The 25,899-nt window shown below is 40.8% G+C and overlaps 1 protein-coding gene across 1 annotated transcript in view; it reads left to right on the plus strand.

Moving 5' to 3' along the window:
• The window catches only part of LOC108699452 (V-set domain containing T-cell activation inhibitor 1-like), a 56,730-nt gene extending 42,126 nt beyond the window's left edge, over positions 1–14,604 (plus strand). The window contains exons 5-9 of the mRNA XM_041573711.1: positions 218–565; positions 4,366–4,449; positions 6,100–6,120; positions 6,383–6,403; positions 14,390–14,604. Coding sequence (XP_041429645.1) covers positions 218–565; positions 4,366–4,449; positions 6,100–6,120; positions 6,383–6,403; positions 14,390–14,481 — 566 coding nt within the window. The 3' untranslated portion in view covers positions 14,482–14,604. The remainder of the gene's footprint in view (positions 1–217; positions 566–4,365; positions 4,450–6,099; positions 6,121–6,382; positions 6,404–14,389) is intronic.
• The last annotated feature ends 11,295 nt before the right edge of the window (positions 14,605–25,899 follow it).

Genomic DNA, 25,899 nt, shown 5'->3' on the forward strand with positions numbered 1-25,899 from the left:
CCTTGTGCCTTTATATGGTCACAGAACAACAGAATATCCTTATAATTTACAGTAGGGGGTACATTATCCCTTATAATACATGAGTGATACTCAGAGTTCCCTCTGAAGTTTATAAATGAGCCCCAGTGACTTCTAATATCCTTTTTTATTACAGTAGGGGCTACAGTATGTCATTTATATATTTTTTCCTTATGTTTGCATTTGATTTATTTTACAGAGAGATTTGAAGTTAAAGCCACTGAGAAAACAGTTATTGCCACCAATGGTGGTGCTGCAGATCTGGGGTGTCACCTGGACCCTGAAAACAGTGCTGAACTCATGACAATCAAGTTTCATCGGGGAGACCCAAAATCCTATGTGTATGTGTATAATAAGAATCCAGCAGACTCTGGTACTGAGAATGAGACGTATAAGGACAGGACAGAGTTACTAACAGAGAACATCACACGAGGACAAGTCGTTGTGAGAATAAAGAATGTTCAGTTGTCAGATACAGGGAACTACACCTGCATATTTTATTCTAAGGATCACTACAGCAGCACAACAGTGGAACTAAAGGTCACTGGTTAGTAATTTGTATTGCTATTGTTTTTTGTTTCTGCACTGTGTTTGTAATGATACACATCAGGGGCCTATATACTGCCAATAGATTTAGTTGGCAAAACAAAATCAAACAAAAAAACGCAAGTTTCCATTGTTGGCTACGGGATAGATCACACAGAGTGGGGTAAATGGAGCATTGCCAGTGGAGCACCACAGAGGTCTGTTCTTTGACCTTTGATTTTTAACTTCTTTATTAATTGTGATAGTCATTGAAAGTTAGTGTGTGGGGGGGTGATGTTACTCCAGCTAGTGATACTAAATTGTGAAAAGCATAAGTTGGGCAGCAAACTGGTGAATGATGTTCAATGTTACTTCATTTTCCCCAATGTGCATCTTTATAAACTTGTTGCACATAACTCCAGGTTGCTTGGTCACTGAGCTCCGCAGTCTTGTTCCTGAGTCCTTGTCCTGTTCCTGAGTCCTTGTCCTGTTCCTGAGTCCTTGTCCTGTTCCTGAGTCCTTGTCCTGTTCCTGAGTCCTTGTCTTGTTCCTGAGTCCTTGTCCTCTTCCTGAGTCCTTGTCTTGTTACTGAGTCCATGTCCTCTTCCTGAGTCCTTGTCCTGTTCCTGAGTCCTTGTCTTGTTCCTGAGTCCTTGTCCTCTACCTGAGTCCTTGTCTTGTTCCTGAGTCCTTGTCCTCTTCCTGAGTCCTTGTCCTCTTCCTGAGTCCTTGTCTTGTTCCTGAGTCCTTGTCCTCTTCCTGAGTCCTTGTCTTGTTACTGAGTCCTTGTCCTGTTCTTGAGTCCTTGTCCTGTTCCTGAGTCCTTGTCTTGTTCCTGAGTCCTTGTCTTGTTCCTGAGTCCTTGTCTTGTTCCTGAGTCCTTGTCTTGTTCCTGAGTCCTTGTCCTGTTCCTGAGTCCTTGTCCTGTTCCTGAGTCCTTGTCTTGTTCCCGAGTCCTTGTCCTCTTCCTGAGTCCTTGTCTTGTTCCTGAGTCCTTGTCAGCCATACTTACAGTAGATAACAGATAAGTACAACTATAGTTTATATAAACAAGCTGCTGTGTAGCCATGGGGGCAGCCATTCAAGCACAGGATACACAGTAGATAACAGATAAGTACTAATATAGTTTATATAAACAAGCTGCTGTGTAGTCATGGGGACAGCCATTCAAGCACAGGATACACAGTAGATAACAGATAAGTACTACTATAGTTTATATAAACAAGCTGCTGTGTAGCCATGGGGGCAGCCATTCAAGCACAGGATACACAGTAGATAACCAAAATGTTTTGAAGAATCCAATTGTATACTACAGAGCTTATCTGTTACCTGCAGTATGTCCTGTACCGTTTCTCCTTTTTTCATCTAAAGGAACAGAGTAGGGGGTTCATCACAGTCAGGACAGTGAGGTTGGGGAATGCACTGCCGGGTGATGATTCAGTTAATGACTATAAGAGGGACTTGGATGATTTCTTGGACAGACATAATACAAAGGCTATTGTGATACTAAGCTCTATAGTTAATATAGATATGGGTATATAGAATTTATGTGACAGTAGGGGTGTGTGCAGGGGCGTAACTATAGAGGAAGCAGACCCTGCGGCTGCAGGGGGGCCCAGGAGGTATAGGGGCCCCATGGGGCCTAATTCATATAAAATTTCAATAAATATTGGAGAAACAAGTCAACCCCAAAACATTTTGGGGGCCTGAAAAATAATTTGCTGTGGGGCCCAGTAATATCTAGTTACGCCACTGGGTGTGAGTATGGGGCTGGGTTTTCATTTGTAGGGGTTGAACTTGATGGACTTTGTCTTTTTTCAACCTAATTTAACTATGTAACTATGTAACTATGTACCATGTTTGCACTATTTTTGACTGATTAAAGACCTCAACGACTTCCTCACAAACATTGTGACCAAACTGCTTTTGCAATGTTCGCAGCGTATGTAATTAAATTTCGCAATCGCAAACCCTTTTTAGCAGCAACTTATTTAACGAGGCTCCAGAGCAGGTGTTAAAGGTTCGCAATGCGAATGTAACTGCAATGCGAATGTAACTGTATAACTACTGTATATGCCACAATTACAGAATCTCAGACACATGATTTTAGATATGACTATAAATATTCACTCTCTCAGTCCCTCCCTTACCTTGCACACACGTTAGACCCGCTTAAAGGGAAATGTAATAAAATTAGCAAAGAGCAAAACGTTGTGACGAAAAATTCGCCTGTCACTATGTAATATTCTTCGTTAGGCTTTTTTTTGTTGCATTGCGAATCCTAATTGCGCATTGCGAACCTTTAACACCTGCTCTGGAGCCTCGTTAAATAAGTTGCTGCTAAAAAGGGTTTGCGATTGCGAAATTTAATTACATACGCTGCGAACATTGCAAAAGCAGTTTGGTCACAATGTTTGTGAGGAAGTCGTTGAGGTCTTTAATCAGTCAAAAATAGTGCAAACATGGTCGCTAACGTTCACAAGCGTCTTTGCGAATGTTGTTTGCACTAACGAAGCATATTACATTCCCCCAATAGACTGTAAGCTCAAAAGGTCATGTACTTTGTGTACTGTATTTCTTATGGTACTTGTACTCCCTGTGTGTGCTTTTATATATTGTAATTTTATCTGGTGTACAGAGCTGCGGCTTTTTCTACTGCACTTTACAAATAAAAGATATACACACATACAATAGCCCAAAGAACTAACAGTAAAATAAACAATAACAAACAGAAGGGAAAAAAACATAGAAAGCCTTTACTTAACTCCTAGGCATAGAAATTTCTGGTTCTGGGGGCAAGGGAAACAAATGAACTCCCAACGAATTAGGTCCTCCAAAGTAAGTCCAAATATTAATCAGAAGAGCTTATTATTTATTACAGTTTGCTGGGGCATCAGGTAACTATACACTCCCCTCATCCACTGGAATGCAAGGGGGTGTGGCCTAGCAGGACACGTGGCTCCTCCTACTGATAGACCAGAAATATTAATGCTGTGCCAAAACCTAGTCATGTATGGACTCATTTAACAAGTAATATTATATTGAACCCATTTCCAGTTTGTTATAGAGTTAGTACAACAGGTATGGATTCTATGAGGGTAAATGTCATTGAGCGTTTGCTGTAGTGTGAACCTACATCACCTATGAGGGGTCTTGATGTGAATAAGTCATGGGCTTTCACTCCCCCTAAATGGTAGGGCTTTTATCAGCCATCAGGCCCGGATTTGTGGCGAGGCCACAAAGGCCCGGGCCTAGGGCTCCGAAATTCTAGGGACGGCATGCCGCCTAGGGAACACAGCATTTCCCAGCGCTACAGCGCGGGGGGGGGAGGTGGGTGCGTGCGATCGACAGGCACTATGACCGTGAGGCCTCTGGGTGCCACAGCTAGAAATCCAGCCCTGTCAGTCAGGGCTTACAGCAGAGCACCACAGTCTGTGATCCCTATACACATGGCTGATTCCAGACCTTAGTGAACAGAGTTCTGTCCGGTATCTGTTTCTGGTACTGGCAGAATATTTGTGGAATGGCTTCTCTACTTGGGCTATGGACACGCAGGCTATTTTCAGCAGCTGTTGTCTGCCTGCGTATTTGGGCTAACCTGAGTCTGTGTGTGACATTATGTTGTCATACCTTTCGCACACAGGATAATCAGATTCAAATTAATGGAGTCGGGACACTGAGCAGATCTGCTCCTCTCAGCCTACAAAATTACTGACAACAGCCTGTGTGTCTAAATCAAAAATCTAAATCAAGGTTTTTGGCACTACACTTTATAATTGTAATTATAATCTGAAATATTTATTCAAATAATTTACATTTTAGCTCCAGGTGGCACCATGATAACCGTTATGATTATAATCGCTGGTCTGCTATTTCTGGGTATTATGTTCCTGGTCATTGCTTGCAGTAAGTATAAACAACAAACAACAAACAACATATACTGATGCTTTTCCCAGATCAGGACCAAATATTCCCTGTTCTCATGACATCATTGAGTTGTACAGGTCTTTTCTCCACAATCAGAAATAACAACCCCATGGTAAATGAATACAATTTCCCACTACAACTTACCTTCTCTGTCCTTCCTGCTCCCGGGCAACTCTCTTTCCCATGGTCTCGCAGGAGGGTGGGACTTTGTTGCCTACTGAAAGGATTGACCACACTAAGGGGTAAATTTATCAAAGAGTGAAGTTCCGCCACTGGAGTAAAATTCCACAGCTCTCAACTCATTTCTATGGGATTTTGAAAGGCGTATTTATCAATGGGTGAAAGTGAAAGTTCACCCTTTGATAAATACGCCTATAAAAATCCCATAGAAATGAATGGAGAGTGGCGGAATTTCACTCTAGTGGCGGAACTTCACTATTAACTTCACTCTTTGATAAATATACCCCTTAGGGGGTAATTTATCAAGGTCTGAATATCCGAACCTCAAATAATTAGTAGTTTTCGAAAGTAAAAATAAAAACAACTAATTTTTCGAGATTTATTAAACTCCAATGGTCTAAAAAACTCAGAATCCAAAAACCCAGCATCTCAAACCTTTCGGGGTCCTGTATACACCAATGGGGAAGGTCCCAGTGTGTGCACTGCTGTCCGTACCGATATCCGATGAGCTCTGGACATTTTGCAGAGTAAGCCCGAAAAGTCCAAAAAATCCGTAGTATTTGTGGAAATGTACGAAAAATGTGTTTTCGGGGAAAGCTGTTTTTTTTTTTCGGGGAGTTTTGCCTGACCCTATTTTTTGGGCTTTTTTCTTCATAAATAAGGTCCACTTGGGAATTCGGAGTTGGTTGGATATTAGAAATACCAAGATAAATGCGGACCTTGATAAAGGTACCCTTAGGGGCAAATTTACAAATTGTCGAATATCGAGGGTTAATTAACCCTCGATATTCGACGTCGAAGTTAAATCCTTCGACTTCGAATATCGAAGTCGAAGGATTTAGCGCTATTCCTTCGATCGAATGATCGAACGATTAAATCCTTCGAATCGAACAATTCAAAGGATTTTAATCCAACGATCGAAGGATTATCCTTCGACCAAAAAAAGATAGGCAAGCCTATGGGGACCTTCCCCATAGGCTAACATTGGCCTTGGTAGGTTTTAGGTGGCGAACTAGGGGGTCAAAGTTTATTTTAAAGAGACAGTACTTTGACTATCGAATGGTCGAATAGTCTAAAGATTTTTAGTTCGATTCGTAGTCGAAGGTCGAAGTAGCCCATTCGATGGTCGAAGTAGCCATATTCGACCATTCGAAATTCGTAGGATTTTTCCGCTATTCCTTCACTCGAGCTAAGTAAATGGGCCTCTTAGTATTTGTGTATTGAATATGTATCTCTCCACCCACCTCAGGGCATATTCAGGTACATTATGACTGGAAAAATATAGGTGCAATATAACTATTTCCATGTAATACAGTCTGGGGTATTAACCAACCAATAAACATCCAACTGAGTTTTTAGTCCATCCTGTGTATCAAGCTGCATGTGTTTCATAGGAACATCTATTTTCCTCTCATATAATTAATATTTATTTTCTTTCTTGTTTCTCAGAAACATTTAAAAAAGGTCTAGGTAAGTACCTCTTTTGATCTGAACTCATGTTATGTAAACGGCATGATTACAGGTAAAAGCAAATAAGGAAAGTATATCCCTCCTATAAACTGTTGCTACAAAACTTGTTCCATATAATCCAGTCTGGGGTATTAACCAACCAATAAATATCCAACTGAGCTCTTGGCCCATCCTGTGTATAAACCTGCATGTGTTTCATAGGAACATCTATTTCCTCTCGTACAATTAATATTTCTTTTCTTTCTTCTTTCTCTCTTATCAGTAAGAAATAGAAGAGAAGCAGGTAAGTGCCCATTATGATTCCAACACAATTCATTTAAAGTGGACCTGTCGCCCAGACATAAAAAGCTGCATGATAAAGGGCGAGCAGCCCGAAACATGTTGGGAAAAATAAATCACTTAGCAGTAAATCTGCTCTGCCTGCTTTCTCTCAGTTCCTCTGATTTAATGAAATCCAAATTCTATTTTTTATTAAAGTGGACCTGTCACCTACACATAAAAAAACTGCATAATGAAAGTCCTTTCCAAATTAAATATGGAACCCCAAATTTTTTTTTCATTAAAACATCCATACCTGTTATAAAGGTGTTTAAAGATCTAAACTGTCAATCAAATATTACCTGCCCCACCTCTATGCCCGTGGCATAGAGGCGGGGCAGACAATTACTTTCACTTACTTTCACTTACCATTCAGCACTTCCTACATGTCACTGCATTCCACACATTCCCCCTTCCCTCCTCAGGCTCTATAATTGTGTAGGGCACTGCACATGGACATTAGGTCCCCCATTCTGGTTCATACACAAGATTTTGGGGTGATACACAATTTCCCTTAATAACCGTGTCCACAAAATGGCAGCTGCCTGCTTGCTGTGATTGTAGAATTCCAAAACAGAAGGAAACAAAATTTAAATAATAAATACAGTGTAAGTAAAGTTTATTTTGCTCAACTAACATGATAGAAAAGAATTTGAAATAATTTCTTAGGGTGACAGGTCCCCTTTAAAGCATTCATAGCTGTTTAAAACTCTTTTAAAAATCTCAAATATTGCCTGCCCCTCCTCTATGCCCTAGGCCAGGGGTCCCCAACCCTTTTGACCCGTGAGCCACATTCAAATGTAAAAAGAGTTGGGGAGCAACACAAGCATGAAAAAGTCCCTTGCCGTGCTAAATAAGGGCTGTGATTGGCCATTTGGTAGCCCCTATGTGGACTGGCAGCCTACAGGAGACTCTACTTGGCACTATACTTAGTTTTTATGCAATTAAAACTTTCTTCCAAGCCTGGAATTCAAAAATAAGCTCCTGCTTTGAGGACACTGAGAGCAACATCCAAGGGGTTGGAGAGCAACATGTTACTCATGAACAGAAAAAATTGAGTGAAGGCTGCGCTGTTGCACAAGTAATTATATCAGGGGAAAGCAGCACCAAAAATCTGAGTTATTTCTAAGAAGAGCTGAACGTACTACTCTATGTGTAGTTTCTTTTCTTTTTAGGTGCCTATGTTTAAGGATCTATAAGGTTAATAGCGCACCTCTCTTGCTGACTGATGTTACTCATGAGCTACTGGTTGGGGATCACTGCCTTAGGCATAGAGGCGGGGCAGACAATTACTTTCACTTTCCATTCAGCACTTCCTACATGTCACTGTTCTCCCCACTTTCCCCCTCTCTGTTTACCATTTAATTGTGTAACCAGGACATGGGGATGGACATCAGGTCCCCCATTCTGGTGCACAAACAAGATTCTGAGATGATACAAGACTTGTCTTAATAACAGTGTCCACAAAATGGCTCCTGCCTGCTTGTTATAATTATATATTCCCAGACTGAAGGAAACAAGAATAAAATAATTTATATAGTGTAATTAAAGTTCATTTTGCTTGACTAATGTGATCAAATTTGGATTTGGAATATTTTTTTAGCTATGAGGTCCCCTTTAAGAGACTGCACATACCACTCAAATTCATTCTTAAAGGGGCTGTTCACCTTTAAATGAAATTTGTTCCACAAAGAAAGGAACTGCAAAGAAGAGCTAACGAGGTCGCACAGCCTTGTTAATAAATATAATTAGATTGTGTGTGTAACTTGGAAACCATAAAAGGAATATCAAAGTGTGGACACAATGAATTTATTTTGAATGAATTTATTTGCACTTATCAAAAAAAATGAATTTATTTTGAATGAATTTATTTGCACTTATCAAAAAAATTTTAAGGCATTCATTTTTTTGATAAGTGCAAATAAATTCATTCAAAATAAATTCATTTTTTTTGATAAGTGCAAATAAATTCATTCAAAATAAATTCATTGTGTCCACACTTTGATATGTTGTCATTATTGTATCTTGTTTTAAACAATTAAGAGTAATAATTTAATAAAGTGCAATGGTGCAAGGAGGGCTAATTACTCGAGCAACAGTTCAAATTCCACTAGTCTGTAGAAGAAGGAATCACTCAATAAAACATAACATTTAATAGTTCATTTAAAATCAAAAGAGGGAATTAATGAAATATAAAAACACTTAAAATTATGATGTATCCCGATCTGGTTTGACTGTTGTAAGGATTGCAGTATATGTGAGTAATGAAAATACGGGTGTTTAGAGGAGGACAAGGTGCTCCAGAATTAAATATAAAATAACTCACCATACAGTGAAAGTGGTCTGGGTGCACCAATCCCAGACCCCCAGCTTTAGGGAGCGATACAGCAGAAGATAAGGAAGCAGAGCTGACCAGCACGCAAACGGATCCACAGGACCAGAGATATTCAGTTAAAAAATATTATTTTTATTAGTAGAAAAATTAAAAATATATCTGCATCTCCATCCACCCTACGCGTTTCACACCTTTTGACCTTTTTGTCATTTGAGCCCATGACTAAGCACCCCAAAAGGTGTGAAACGCGTAGGGTGGATGGAGATGCAGATATATTTTTAATTTTTCTACTAATAAAAATAATATTTTTTAACTGAATATCTCTGGTCCTGTGGATCCATTTGAGTGCCAGTCAGCTCTGCTTCCTTATCTTCTAATAAAAATACTGGTCCCACCTAGATCATTCCATCAGCCTATATGCCCTCTGATAGTAGTATGAGTTGGGGTGGGGAGCAGGAGGGTTTCTATAGTAATAGGAATTAGGTGGCCCTTCCTGCTCCCGGGCAACTCTCTTTCCCATGGTCTGGCAGGAGGGTGGGACTTTGTTGCCTACTGAAAGGTTTGACCACACTTAGGGGGTAATTTATCACGGTCTGAATATCCGAACCTCAAATAATTAGTAGTTTTCGAATGTAAAAATAAAAACTACTAATTTTTTGAGATTTATTAAACTCCAATGGTCTAAAAACTCAGAATCCAAAAACCAAGCATCTCAAACCTCTCGGGGTCCTGTATACACCAATGGGGAAGGTCCCTGTGTGTGCACTGTTGTCGGTACCGATATCCGATGAGTTCAGGAAATTTGGCGGAGTAAGCCCGAAAAGTCCAAAAAATCCATAGTATCTGTGGAAATGTACGAAAAATGTGTTTTCGGGGGAAAGCTTTTTTTTTTCGGGGAGTTTTGCCTGACCCTATTTTTTTGGGCTTTTTTCTTCATAAATAAGGTCCACTTGGGAATTTGGAGTTGGTTGGATATTAGAAATACTGAGATAAATTCGGACCTTGATAAAGCTACCCTTAGTATTTGTGTATTGAATATGTATCTCTCCACCCACCTCAGGGCATATTCAGGTACATTATGACTGGAAAAATATAGGTGCAATATACATTTCCATGTAATCCAGTCTGGGGAATGGGGAGCAGGAGGGTGTCTATAGTAATAGGAATTAGGTGGCTCCCCTTGTGGGAAAAACAATGGACAAACCAACACCTTGTATGCTGGACCTTGAAGTATCGCACAAGTGTTAATTCCAAAATGGTGTGCAAGGAGAGTAAACTGACACTTTGTCCTATTCCCTATCACTAGTGCAAATACAACACCAAAAACTGAAAGCGGGCAAAGCCCAAAAAATCTGTACAAGTGCTGGTAACAACATCACCGGTCTGTCCAACACTACCTCCGTTATTAGAGGGAAACTGCTGCCACCATTCAGCCCACCCTCCAGAGTGACTCCTCCTCACCCTTAGAACGCTCAATAGTGCAAACGCCTGACATACGTTTCACCTGTATAGGCTTTCTCAAATGAAAATTGGCGCCCAGATCTCGCTATATTTACATAATCTCGGTTACGCCCATTGGTTGTCAGTAGTCACGTGATCATTGGGTAATTCTCCGGTTTCATCAGCGTCCTAGTGCCGAATTCTGCTGTAGTTTAAATGGTAAGGAATGCGCAATAACTGCAACTCCACTGTGATTCCACTGGATCAGAGTATCACGCACGAAAAAACAATAATATTGCCAATCCAAAATTAGACATTTTTTTTGTGCATTTATTTTACAACGTCTTGCGGTACCAGAAAAGCTAATCAAAGCATACTACTAAACTGGTCGATGTGTTATAATGTATTTATTATATAGAGAGATGTGTTAATGCATACAGGTGGGGGGGGGGTGACTTGTCCAATTCTAGCAGAATATATCTAAGCAGATATTGTATTATCATTTTAGATCAAATATTATTGACCAATGAAAGTGTGTATAGGGAATAGGCCATATGTACTATATGTACTAGGCCATATGTACTAAGGTGCCTCTGAGAGGACAAAGTGTCAGTTTACTCTCCTTGCACACCATTTTGGAATTAACACTTGTGCGATACTTCAAGGTCCAGCATACAAGGTGTTGGTTTGTCCGTTGTTTTTCCCATAATTCCTTTTACTATAGACACCCTCCTGCTCCCCACCCCAACTCATACTACTATCAGAGGGCATATAGGCTCATGTAATGATCTAGGTGGGACCAGTATTCTCATTACTCACATATAGTGATGGGCGGATTTATTCGCCAGGCGCGAATTCGCGCAATTCGCCGCCAGCGAATAAATTCGCGAAAAGCCGGCGAAAATTCATGGCGTCAAAAACGGGCGCCGGCATCCAAAACTGGCACCGGCGTCAAAAAAACGGACGCTGGTGTCAAAAACGAGACGCCGTCGCCGTTTCGCAAATTTTTCGCCTTTTCGCGAATTTCCCGTGAAATTCGTGAATTTTTCGGCGTTTCCCGAATTTCGCGTGAAATTCGTGAATTTTTCGGCGAAGCGAAACGGAGCAAATTCGCCCATCACTACTCACATATACTGCAATCCTTACAACTGTGATACCAGATCGGGATACATCATATTTTTAAGTGTTTTTATATTTCATTAAATCCCTCTTTTGATTTTAAATGAACTATTAAATGTTATGTTTTATTGAGTGATTCCTTCTTCTACAGACTAGTGGAATGCGAACTGCTGCTTACGTAATTAGCCCTCCTTGCACTATTGCACTTTATTAACTCTTAATTGTTTATCACAAGATATAATAATTACAACACATCAAAGTGTGGACACAATGAATTTATTTGCACTTTTTTAAGGCATTAATCATTCCTTTTACGGTTTCCAAGTTACTGGAAATGAGAAATGAAGAATCTCTTCTATCATGCTCTGTAAATGGCCTCATATTAATATTTCATAAATGAATGAATGAATAATTGGAGTGAACTAAATAAAGTCAATTAATTGAGATTTTTATTCAGTGTACATTTGTACATTGCCATTTTTTAATGATAAATGTGCACAGAAATATTGCTGCTAACAATGATTGATGAATTGATATGAATTTAATACAAAGAATTGATGGACGTTCATCGATTGATTTATATGAAATTAACAGAATGAACTGATACATATTCATTAATCATTTATGGAATGAATCGATGAACACTCAATTAATTATCGATGAATTTATATGGAATTTACAGAAGGAATGACACGAACTGTGATGAATTGGTTTTGCACACTGGATTTTAATGGTTTTGTACACTGAATAAAAATCTTAATTAATTGACTTTATTTAGATCTCTCCAATTATTCATTAATTCATTTATCAAATATTAATATGAGGCCATTTACAGAGTGCGACAGAAGAGATTCTTAATTTCTCATTTCCATTCATCTAACCAATCTCATGCACCGCCTGAATAATAAGGCATTGTTAACCTCTAATCATATCTAATTATATTTATTAACAAGGCTGTGCGACCTCGTTAGCTCTTCTTTGCAGTTCCTTTCTTTCTGGTACAAATTCATGTTAATTTTTAAGAGCTGTCGACACGTCTAAGATTAAAGGACTTCTAAACAGTGGTGATGGGTGGGTAGAAGGTGCGGAAAAACCAAGAAACCCAATTAGTAATTCACCTTTAAATGAACTGTTAGGGGGACATTTACTATTGGTCGAATATCGAGGGTTAATTAACCCTCGATATTCAAAGGTCGAAGGATTTAGTACGATCGAAGGAAAAATCGTTCGAAACCTAACCTTCCCCATAGGCTAACATTGGTGCTCGGTAGGTTTTAAGTGGCGAAGTAGGTGGTCGAAGTTTTTTTTAAAGAGACAGTAATTCGACTTTCGAATAGTCGAACGATTTTTATTTCGAATCGTTCGATTCAATGGTCGAAGTAGCCAATTCGATGGTCGAAGTAGCCAAAAAAAAACTTATTTATATACTTACTTATATTTTTTATTCTAATTCTTCATTCGAGCTTAGTATATGTGCCCCTTAGTATGATGCAGAGAGTGATTTTCTGAGACAACTGGTTAAAAGCACTGCGTATCTTGACAGCGCTATATAAATAAATGATGATGATGAATTGGTTTTCCTTTTTTTATAATTTGTGGTTTTTGAGTTATTTAGCAGCTCTCCAGTTTGCAATTTCAGCTATCTGGTTGCTAGGGTCCAAATTCCCCTAGCAACCATGCACTGATGTGAATAAGAGACTGGAATATGAATAGGAGAGGCCTGAATAGAAAGATGAGAAATAAAAAGTAACAATAACAATACGTTTGTAGCCTCACAGAGTATTTGTTTTTAGATGGGGTCAGAGACCCCCATTTGAAAGCTGGAGTCAGAAGGAAAAGGCAAACATTTAAAAAACTATATTAAAAAAAAAATGAAGAGCAATTGAAAAGTTGCTCAGAATTGGACACTCTATAATATACAAAATGTTAACTTAAAGGCGAACCACCTCTTTAAACATAGTCTGTAACAGCTGTGATGCCCATTTTGTTATAGCTTAATCAATGTAAATATATTTGTATTTAATAACAACAAAATACTATATACAATACACAGTATATAGATGCGCATTCTTACACTCACGTGGACCATGTAACTAGAGTAACACTGGCTATACAACTAACCACTAACCACTTTCTACGTCTGTAAATTCTGGCGCGCAGAAGCCGAAAGTTCCAGGACCCGAAGAATTTGTGCAGGGGTCGGCCTGAACCCGCCCGACCCGTGGGTAAAACCGCGGGACTTGTGGGTCTCGGGACGGCCCGCCGCACATCTCTAACAGGTGGCTCTGTTGTTACAAAATTCATTATATTAGACCTTTTTAACTGTCTAAAATGTCTAATATCGTTGAGACAAAAAAAAAAGAAAAATTAATGAATGTAAATTAGAGAAGTGCTTAGAAGACTGTTCTGAGTAATTTTACCTTATTTTCTTTTTAGGGTTTACATATACGCATTTTCAGCGGCGCACGGGCTGCCGGAGGGGCCCTGAGGGAGAGCGGGCCCGCTCGCACCCCCTGCTCCCCCAGTAGTTCCGCTACTGCTCTGACCCACACAGAACTGGTTTTCTTCCGCGTATTCTTGCGTTTGCATTGCTGAGTTACTCTAATGAACTGACTTGTTTGCTTCAACAAATACACTGCCCCTCTCTATAACTAGGAATGCACCGAATCCACTATTTTGGATTCGGCCGAACCCCTGAATCTTTTGCGAAAGATTGGTGGAATACCAATCAGAATCCTAATTTGCATATGCAAATTAGGGGTGGAAAGGGGAAAACATTTTTTACTTCCTTGTTTTGTGACAAAAGTTACACAATTTCCCTCCTACCCCTGATTTGCATATGCAAATCAGGATTCGGTTTTGGTTCGGCCGGGCAGAAGGATTCCGCCAAATCCGAATCCTGCTGAAAAAGGCCGAATCGTAGCCAAATCCCGAACCGAATCCTGGATTCGATGCATCCCTATCTATAACAAGTGACTCTGTAAGGTGTTTTGTTATTAATGAAGAGATGCAGTAAGGGGTAAGTCTTTCTAATTCATTTCTCTTCTTCTGTTCCAGTTCCTGTACAAGAAATACCTCTGAACTCAATGTCAACTCCAGTGAATAACAACTCAGATCCAGGGGAAAATGATGCTTTAAAGGACAACTAATAAAATGCTCCCTAGTGGAGAATGTATCATTATATAATAAATAAAGTACCCCCTCTTGTAAAATATAAGGATATTATGTTACCAAGGAGTTCCATGATCATACAAAAACACGAGGCCGAAGGAACTCCGAGGTTACTTCTGATATCCTCATATTTTCCAATTGGGGGTACTTTATTTATTATAATACACAAGTTTCAGTCAGTCATGTGACAACAATGACATCAGAACTCACTGTTTATAAGGATTTAATTTCCAAGATGTTCATGGCTTTTGTGTATAGGGAATAAAGTACCCCCTCTTGTAAAATATAAGGATATTATAAGTTACAGAGGAGTTTCATGACCATATAAAAGTACGAGGCTGAAGGCCGAGTGTTTTTATACAGGTCATGGAAATCCGAGGTTACTTCTAATATCCTCATATTTTACAACTGGGGGGACTTTATTTATTATAATACACAAGTTTCAGTGAGTCATGTGACAGAAATGACATCAGAACTCACCGTTTATAACTGATGACATCAGAACTCACTGTTTATGGCTACTTCGACCATCGAATGGGCTACTTCGACCTTCGACTACGCCCTTCGAATCGAACGATTCCAACTAAAAAATGTTCGACTATTCGACCGTTCGATAGTCGAAGTACTGTCTCTTCGACCCCCTAGTTTGCCACCTAAAACCTACCAAGGCCAATGTTAGCCTATGGGGAAGGTCCATAGGCTTCCTAACAATTTTCTAATCGAAGGAATATCCTTCGATCGATGGATTAAAATCCTTCAAATCGTTTGATTTGAAGGATTTAATCGTTTGAAGGATTATTCCTTCGATCGTAGGAACAGCGCTAAATCCTTCGACTTCGATATTCGAAGTTGAAGGATTTAAATTCGGCAGTCGAATATCGAAGGTTAATTAACCTTCGATATTCAACCCTAGGTAAATGTGCCCCTAAATGTATCAATTTATATCAGTTAAAGAGTCGGCGACCCTCCTCCCAGAGCTGCTTTAGAAGGTGAAAAATGAAACTTTCAACTTCAATATTAGAAAAACCACCTAGAAAATAGAAAGTCATTGGAAAAAGTCTTCATTTCTGGGGAACTGTTAAAAACCAACTGAACTGAAAAATGTGTTTGTAGGTGAACAACCCCTTTAATCACAGAGACCCCCTTGTTGAGAAGTGCAACGAGTTTCCTTTCATGAGCGTTTCCTACATGAAACATTTCAGCTATAGAATAAATATTTGTTCCCTAAACTCTGGGAATAAGACATTTCCCATGAGGATATATTTCAGCTGCTTATCTCTCCCTCTGGTCCCCTATATTTCCAGCAGTTGTTGGGTCAGTTTCCTCTATAGTTACTCCAACTTTTCAGTGCAATGATTGGTGAGTTTGTATCATAGACGCACATCCACAGCCAACAAGTTTAACCTTTTCTTTCAGTGAAACCTACCTACCTGCTAGTTTATCATTTGTGTAGAACACAAGGGTCGTCAGGCCCGGATTTGTGGCGAGGCCACATAGGCCCGGGCCTAGGGCAGCACATTTTTGGGGGCGGCATGTCGCCCAGCCGCCTGTGCTCCCCAGTGCTTCGGTGCTCGCACGCTGGCACTTTTGCAACAGCGTTTGGTAGTGCGGGCACTAGGACCGCGCGGAGCGCACGGCCTAGGGGCGCACACCCAGCGAATCCGGCGCTGAGGGTCGTGGCTAGAAATGGAAGTACTGCACATATGTTTTCATGGTTGGTCACATATAAATTCTTGTATAGAGTCTCAAAGCTTCTGCCCAGCATGCCCAGCAAGAGGTGCCAGCATTAAGACTTAGCATCAGAGATCTCGACTAGTGATGGGCGAATTTGCGCCGTTTTGCTTCGCCAAAAAATTAGTGAATTTTGCGCGAAACGGCGAAAAATTCGCAAAACGGCGTTTTTGACGCCGGCGCCCGTTTTTCGAAAATAAATTTTTTGACGCCGGCAAATTTTTCCTGCGAATTTTCCCGGGCGTTTCGCGAATTTATTCGCTGCCCGCGAATCGCGCAAATTCGCCCATCACTAATCTCGACAAAGAAACAGTAAGCCATGTATATATTTATTACAGTATTGTAAAGGGATCTTACAGTGTTGACAATATAGTAAGTCATGTAGTAATGAGCAGCATCAAACCCTAGAAACTAATGGAGATTCCATATTTGGAACAATAATAGGCAACAATTACTTGGCTGTTGTCCCAAGGTGGAGTTGTTCATGACTTCTGCTCTTTCCTACTTATGTTACAATAATACTATATATGTGTAGCAGTTTTTTTTGGGGGGGAGGGAAGGCTGGATAGTCCTAAATATGTAATCTTCTGCGCTTCTGTTCATACCAAATGAATTGCCTGAGACTGGTTTTATGTGAGTCACTAAGTCTGACCCATGGGGCCACCAGAAGAGTCAGTGCACAGGTGCTTTCAAACATTTTGCACAATTTTTTGATCAGGCAGCAAAATACTCTCTGTATCATTACCCTAACAGGCCTACTGTATTTATTAATCCTCAGTTTTTTTTATGGTCGAGTTTTTACAGGGGAAAACTAATTTTTAGAGAAAAAAACTCTAATTTTTCAAGATGTATTATACCCTAACAATGTGAATCTGAAAATCCTAAAGCTAATACCTGTCGAGGTCATGTACAAGTCAATGGCAGATATCCCTTTTACAAGGGACCTGATTGACATACGATAATCCCATCAATTTGGGGTTTTCAGATGATAAATCAAAAAACGAGAGCGATTCATTCGTCAGCTCTGAAAAAAAAAAATCTACAATTCGAATTGTCACTCGGTTTTGTCAAGACTTTTCCCAACCTGACTTTTTTAAACTGATTATTTGATAAATTAGTTATATTTGTGGATCTAGAAGTCAAATGTATCTAATTTTTTTATTAAAACAAACTCGATCTAACAAATGCTTTTGTAATGTACATTCAGTATATATTTTTCTTAATTCCAAGATATTAAGGGATACATGTGCTGTTAATATGAATGAATTTTGTTACAACAGCGCCACCTGCTGGTCAGTTTCCCACCAGTCTGACCAGCAAGTAGTCAAGGAAGTTGTCAGGAGAAAGAAAGAGGCTGATGTTCTTCTGCTTAGGAAAGATGTGAGAAAGGTTTCTGATATGTTAACGTAATTAAAATATTGTGTTTAACCTGTGCTATTTAGCCACCCTTGCTACACATCAGCTTGTAGAGTTTAACCAGTGTAGGGTAATAGTAAATTACTTTAAAAGACTTTTTCTTTTTAGGTGTTCATTTAAGATATAATTCAGTCTAACATCTTGGCATGGGATTAAGTTAATAAAACAGATTTAAATTAATAAAATAAAACATTATGCTGTAAATTCCCCTTACAAAAACCTTTTCCCCTTACCGTCCCTTGAGGATCTGGAGATAGTAAAATACAGGTTTATTAAATAATGTCAACAGCTGGAGATATGATATTGTATCCATTTCAATTATTAAAGGAGAACTAAACCCTACAAATGAATGTGGCTAAAAATTGCCATATTTTCTATAGGGAACTTATTGCAGGAGGCTAAAGTTTGAGCTTGTCAATAGCAGCAATGATCCAGGACTTCAAACTTGTCACAGGGGGTCACCATCTTGGAAAGTGTCTGTGACACTCACATGCTCAGTGGGCTCTGATTGGCTGTTGAGAAGCTAAGCTTAGGGCTCGTCACTAATTATCCAGCAGAAAATGAGCTTCCCTGGCTGTAATATAAGCTGATGCTACAGGTTTGCTGATTATTCAATTCTGATGCTAATTGCACTGGTTTCTGTGCTGCCATGTAGTAATTATGTGTATTAATTACTAATCAGCCTTATATTGTGACATTTCTATTCTATGTGTACTGTATATTGTGAGTGGCTCCCTAAGCTCAGTAAGTGACAGCAGCACAGAGCATGTGCAGTGAATCAGCAGAAAAGAAGATGGGGAGCTACTGGGGCATCTTTGGAGACACAGATCTTTACTGCTAAAGGGCTGTGGTTGCCTTGGGCTGGTACAGAAGCACAAAACATCATGTACAACATTTCTACCTACTTCTTTAGTTAGGCTTTAGTTGTCCTTCAGATATTTTCTAGCAACTAGAAAATTTTTGAATTCCAAATCGGATATTTGCCAAACAAAAACTGAAATAATAATCCAGCACGGGAATCCAGCGTCAACATTGTGTTCAGGGGGGGTTGGGGAGTCCGGCTGCCCAGCCTGCATTTGGGCCCTGGGTTTTCTAGATACGTAACTGCTCATGTGGTCACAATCTGTGTGTGTATTTACCTGGTCTCGAGCGAGGTTTGCGTCGGTTGTTCTGTGTCTGGTGTTTGTTTTTGGACTTGAAGAACAGGAGAGCAATAATGAGAAGTGATATCAGCACCACCAGTGCTACTGCACCAGCTACGATCAGCAATCATTTATAGTTATCTGTAATACAAATAAAGAGAGGATTGATACCCTTAAATATAAATATACTGTGACAATACAACACTGTAAGGGGTTAAATAATGTGCAGAAATGGCGTATGGGACCCTCTGTTTATAATAAGAGGATGTTAAAAATATTGTGGTGCTTGTGAGATGCAAAGTAATGGGCTCCAGGAATTCTACAGAAGGTGTATTTATTTATGCAGCAACTATATGTATATAGGGGCAAATTCACTAAGATGCGAAGTTGCGCCAGGCGTAGTTTCGCCAGCGCTCCGCAAATTCACTAAAATCCGAAGTTGCGCTCAGGGGTAGCGTAAGGTTGCGAAGTTGCGCTAGCGTTGATTCGCTATGTAAAGCGAAGTTACGCTAGCGAAGGCTAATTTGCATACGGCGCGAAATTCAAATTTCAATGGAGGAACACGTATCTGCACTACAAATGCCTGGAAAACCTTCAAATCTGCAAATAAAAATTTTATTTTGCCCTACACATGTGCCCACTGTCTAGGTAAGTTGCCATGAGTCAGGAAATGTAGGGGGGAAGGAGGGGAGCCCCAAAAAATTTTTTTCGCTCTTTTTCAGCCTATCAGCCATCATGTAGAAAACACGCCAGCGTTTTTTGGGACTTAGAAAAAATTTTGACTTTTTTTGAAACAATCCCTATCTACTCTATTGCGCTTCGCCAGGTCTGAGGAAGTCTAGCGTAAAAGGTAGCGTTCAGTACACTGCGCAAGTTAGTGAATTTGCGTAGTTTCGTCGCTAGCGAAGATTCGCCTGGCGTAAGGGTGTGAAGTAACACTAGCGAAACTACGCCAGCGTTCGTTAGTGAATTTGCGCAGTAGTGAAAATGCCAAACGCTAGCGAATTAACGCTAGCGTTCGGCGCGTCGCGTCTTAGTGAATTTGCCCCATAGTGTTTAAGGTTGCTATAGTACTTGAGTAATACAAGATTACTACAACAAAACAAGCAATTAGGGGAAAATGATCATCAGTGATCTCACCCAACCTGGTCTGTTTATGGGGATCCTCTTTTTATAGAAAAACCTCCTCATCACTGAGACTTCTATGTCCTCAATGTCAGTTGCCAAGTGCCAACCTGTGTAGAACAAGGGTACCGACCTCTAGTCGAAGATTCGGGCCACTTGGATTCAGTGACTGGCACTTAGGAGCACATTTAGTAAAGTGGGAATTTTCACCTTAATTTGCCAGGTGTATTTTTACAACTAAAAATCGTAAGTACACTTTTTCAAGAGAAATGTGGTGAATTTTCTCCTGGTGTAAATTCTCTGTGCCAGGACATTTTCCTGATACAATTGTAGAGGGGAAAATGTGCTAGAGAAAAGTCTCTCACCCTGAAGAAATGACGTATATGGAAGATTAGCTCTATCTGTATAATGATAGTTCACCGGCCTGTACCTGCCAAAATTTCTCTTGGCGAAAATTCATTCCTGTGCTTTTAGTAAACTGAAGAATTTTCCCTGGAGAAGAGGAGGGAATTTAAGCCAATGATAAGAATTTTCACCATGGAGAAGTTAAATGTCAGTATAACTATTTCCATGTAATCCAGTCTGGGGTATTAACCAACCAATAAATATCCAACTGAGCCCATCCTGTGTATAAAGCTGCATGTGAGGGCGTGGCCTGGAAGAGAACCGGGTAGAACGCGCGTCGTGAGAGCTCCGTCTGGGGGCCTAATATCCTGCGTTTATTCTAAAGTAGCCTCAAACACTGACACCACAAATAGCAACCGGAGGCTACCGGAATGACCTGCCTATCACCTGGTGGCAGTTTAAAGCGGATGGGACGGACTAAACCGGCCTCAAAGAAAGCAAATACTAGGGCAGGTGCGATGTCCAGGGCTGCCATCAGGGGGGGGGGACAGGGGGGAGAGTTGTAGGGGGCCCAAGGGTAAGGGGGGCCAGGTCACACTGCACTTTTTGATTAGCCGGGCCCCCTCGCTTTTTGAGAGCTGCCAATTTCGGGAAGGCAGGGTGGGAGTACAGGGGGAGGTATCTTTTGTCTATTCCTTTCCCTTATTGGTCACAGAGTTTAAGTCCCGGTTGAGCTGCTCAGGGATTGGATAGCTGAGGTTTGAACTTCCCCTCCAGCTCATCCAATCACCATGCAGCTTTACCAGGACTTGAAATTCTGTGACCAATAAGGGAAGAAAATGTTGTCACTGGAAGAAAATGCAGCCACCTGTGCTCCCCTCCTCCCTTCTGTAGTTGGCAGCTCACTGACAGCAGGGGGGCCACACTAATGAAGTAAGTGTAACATGGTAGGGCCCCCCTAAAGGTAACCCTTTGTAGGCTCTGTTGTGTGGGGGGGGGCATGGGCACCAATTTCTTTTTATAAACTTCTGGGGGGCAATTTTTTACATGGATGTTTAAGGGGGGCCCTGGCCACCAATGTTTTTATAACGTGGGGGGGCCCTGGCCACCAATTTTATCGTGTGGGGTCCTAACCACCAATATTTTTTATATAGGGGGCCCTGACCACAAATGTTTTTTTATTTTTTATTAACATGTGGAGACCCTAGCCACCAATGTTTTGTTTTTCACACTTGAAAAAGGGCCTGTGACGCCCGAAACATGTCGTGTGGATACCAATAAAATTGCACATTGGCAGTTATCCTGCATATTGTCCTTTTGTCCTCCGCTTTGAATTTATACATATGTTTTTTTTTTGTACTGTGTGGTAGGGGGTTGACCTGTGGGTTGGGGAGGGTGGGCTTGTGGGTGGGGCTTAGGGTGGGCATAGCCGAGGGGGCCCAGGAAATTTTGTCGTACAGGGCCCTGTGATTTCTGATGGCGGCCCTGGCGATGTCCCAAGATGGCACCGAACCTAAAGGGCGCGCTGCTGCAGCCTCAGCTTGGCGAGCAGGAGATTCTGTAGCTGGCAGATTGGAGCAGTTCCTGAGTATTCCTTTGCCTCAACGCTCCTCCAGAAGGAGATCACCACCGCCCATAACCCCTTCAGAACAGCAGGAAGGCAAGGGGGCAGGTGAAGAATCCACCTTAACTGCGCAGTCAGTTACACCACCAGAGCCAACTTTAACTGAGGTACTAAATGCCATTACTACTAATCATGCGGCTCTTATCAACAGGATTGATGAACTTAAAACTGATTTTGGAATTCTCAAACATGATGAGCACAAAATAAGAGAGAGGATAGGAGAGACAGAAAGGAGAATAGGGGAGTTGGAGGACACTATTAACCCCTTACCAGGCCGTTTAACCACCACTGAAAAACAAATCCAGGCATTAGAAGCTAAGGCATAACAACATCCACATATTGGGTATTCTGGAGAGAGCGGAAAGCTCTACACCAGAGAAGTTTATTGAGCAGTGGCTCACTACCACCTTTGCCCAAGCATTTACAGTGGAAAGGGCTCACCAGATTCCTGACAGACCACCTCCACTGGGCACAACGCCCAGACCCCTAATTGCTCGACTCCTTAATTACAAGGACAGAGATGCAGCCTTGGCAGAGGCCAGGAGAGCGGGGGAAATCATCTTTGAGAATCAGAAAGTGTCCATCTATCCCGACTTCTCGATGGAGGTGCAGAAAATGCGAGCAAAATTTACGGAGGCTAAACAACAGCTCTGACAACGGAACATACCATATGCCATAATGTTTCCGGCCCGTCTGAGGATTACAGATAATGGGAAGGTGCACTTCTTTACTTCGCCAGAGGAGCTACATTCCTGGCTTGAAATGAGACCACGTCATCCTTCCGATAGGAGATAGCGCAGATGCTATATCCACTGTCCACGAACTTCATCTAAATGGATAGGTAATTGCACTCATCACCATGTAACTTACATTTCACTGGTCCCATATATACAATGATGGCCATTTTCTGGGCGCTGCCTATTAAGACTGATACCTATGCAACCCTGGGGTTAAACAATACACTTGTTATTCGGCTGGACATAATGCCCTATCCAAGATAGACTTGGCTTTAGGATGTGAGGAGGTGGCCAAAATGATACAAAATGTTAAAATATTAACTACAGGCATATCAGACCATTCTCCAATGCTAGTTACTATGGTGACATCGAATACACCATCTGATTAGTATTGGGCAAACCACCAGGATTTGGGGGAGCATATTCAGAACTGTATAGACGCATACTTGGCCGTTAATCTGGGGGAAACGTCCATGGGCAACTCCTGGTAGGTGCTTAAAGCGTACCTTAGAGGAGAGTTCATAAGTCATATTAAAGCACACAATCGTAATGCAGTAGCCGATATCTCCCAAAAAAGTGACAAGGTGATAGAAGCAGAAGCTAGATATGTATCTGAGCCTACATAGTTACATAGTTACATAGTTACATAGTTAAATTGGGTTGAAAAAAGACAAAGTCCATCAAGTTCAACCCCTCCAAATGAAAACCCATCATCCATACACACACCCCTCCCTACTTTTAATTAAAATTCTATATACCCATACCTATACTAACTATAGAGTTTAGTATCACAATTAGAGATGTCGCGAACTGTTCGCCGGCGAACTTGTTCGCGCGAACATCGGGTGTTCGCGCTCGCCGGAAGTTCGCGAACGTCGCGCGACGTTCGCCATTTGGGTTCGCCATTGTTGGCGCTTTTTTTTGCCCTCTCACCCCAGACCAGCAGGTACATGGCAGCCAATCAGGAAGCTCTCCCCTGGACCACTCCCCTTCCCTATAAAAACCGAAGCCCTGCAGCGTTTTTTCACTCTGCCTGTGTGTGCTGAAGAGATAGTGTAGGGAGAGAGCTGCTGCCTGTTAGTGATTTCAGGGACAGTTGAAAGTTTGCTGGCTAGTAATCGTTTTGATACTGCTCTGTTATTGGAGGGACAGAAGTCTGCAGGGGTTTGAGGGACATTTTAGCTTAGGTAGCTTTGCTGGCTAGTAATCTACCTTCTACTGCAGTGCTCTGTATGTAGCTGCAGTGGGCAGCTGTCCTGCTTCTGATCTCATCTGCTGACTGCTGCAATAACAGTAGTCCTTGTAAGGACTGCTTTTATTTATTTTTTTGTTGTTTTACTACTACTACTACTACTACTATAAGAGCCCAGTGCTATTAGTCTAGCAGTGTTGGGGAGTGGGACTGGTGTGCTAATCTGCTGCTCCTAGTAGTTCAGCAGCACCAACTTTAATTTTTTTTTTTTAATATTCATTTTTTTTTATTTTACTTTTTTTTATTTTACTACCGCTGTAGTAGTGTATAAGTTGACCTTTTAGGCATTATTTGCCCTGTAGGCATTATTTGCACACTGTTTTCTTCAACCCGCCATCTAGCTGTGTGACCTTGTTCACATTCTGTCTAAATATCCATAATATTACCGTCTCCAGAAAAAACACCGGAGTCACTTTTTTCAAGCAGCCATAATATATTTTACGTAATCCGTATCCACCGCTGTAGTAGTGTATACGTTGACCTTGTAGGCATTATTTGCACACTGTTTTCTTCAACCCACCATCTAGCTGTGTGACCTTGTTCACATTCTGTCTAAATATCCATGATATTACCGTCTCCAGAAAAAACACCGGAGTGACTTTTTTCAAGCAGCCATAATATATTTTACGTAATCCGTATCCACCGCTGTAGTAGTGTATACGTTGACCTTGTAGGCATTATTTGCACACTGTTTTCTTCAACCTGCCATCTAGCTGTGTGACCTTGTTCACATTCTGTCTAAATATCCATAATATTACCGTCTCCAGAAAAAACACCGGAGTGACTTTTTCAAGCAGCCATAATATATTTTACGTAATCCGTATCCACCGCTGTAGTAGTGTATACGTTGACCTTGTAGGCATTATTTGCACACTGTTTTCTTCAACCCGCCATCTAGCTGTGTGACCTTGTTCACATTTTGTCTAAATATTGATAATATTATCGTCTCTAGAAAAACCACTTGAGTTACTTTTTTTCAAGCAGCATTCATATATTTTACGTAATCCGTATCCACCGCTGTAGTAGTGTATACGTTGACCTTGTAGGCATTATTTGCACACTGTTTTCTTCAACCCGCCATCTAGCTGTGTGACCTTGTTCACATTCTGTCTAAATATCCATAATATTACCGTCTCCAGAAAAAACACCGGAGTGACTTTTTTCAAGCAGCCATAATATATTTTACGTAATCCGTATCCACCGCTGTAGTAGTGTATACGTTGACCTTGTAGGCATTATTTGCACACTGTTTTCTTCAACCCACCATCTAGCTGTGTGACCTTGTTCACATTCTGTCTAAATATCCATAATATTACCGTCTCCAGAAAAAACACCGGAGTGACTTTTTTCAAGCAGCCATAATATATTTTACGTAATCCGTATCCACCGCTGTAGTAGTGTATACGTTGACCTTGTAGGCATTATTTGCACACTGTTTTCTTCAACCCGCCATCTAGCTGTGTGACCTTGTTCACATTCTGTCTAAATATCCATAATATTACCGTCTCCAGAAAAAACACCGGAGTGACTTTTTTCAAGCAGCCATAATATATTTTACGTAATCCGTATCCACCGCTGTAGTAGTGTATACGTTGACCTTGTAGGCATTATTTGCACACTGTTTTCTTCAACCCGCCATCTAGCTGTGTGACCTTGTTCACATTTTGTCTAAATATTGATAATATTATCGTCTCTAGAAAAACCACTTGAGTTACGTTGACCTTGTAGGCATTATTTGCACACTGTTTTCTTCAACCCGCCATCTAGCTGTGTGTATTATCGTTTCCAGAAAAACCAACTGAGTTTTTGTTGTTGTTGTTGTTTTTTAAAAAATAATGCCAGGCAAAGGCAGGCCGCCACGCAGAGGCCGTGCTAGGGGCCGTGCTGCTATGCAATCCTGTGGCCCTAGCAAATTGCCCAGTTTTAAAAAGCCAATGACCCTGAACTCCCAAAATGCTGAAGAGGTAGTTGACTGGCTTACACAGCACACCCCATCCTCTACCGTTTCTAACTTTACCACAACA

The sequence above is a fragment of the Xenopus laevis genome, chromosome 8L, assembly GCF_017654675.1.
Source record: "Xenopus laevis strain J_2021 chromosome 8L, Xenopus_laevis_v10.1, whole genome shotgun sequence".
NCBI lineage: Eukaryota > Metazoa > Chordata > Amphibia > Anura > Pipidae > Xenopus > Xenopus laevis.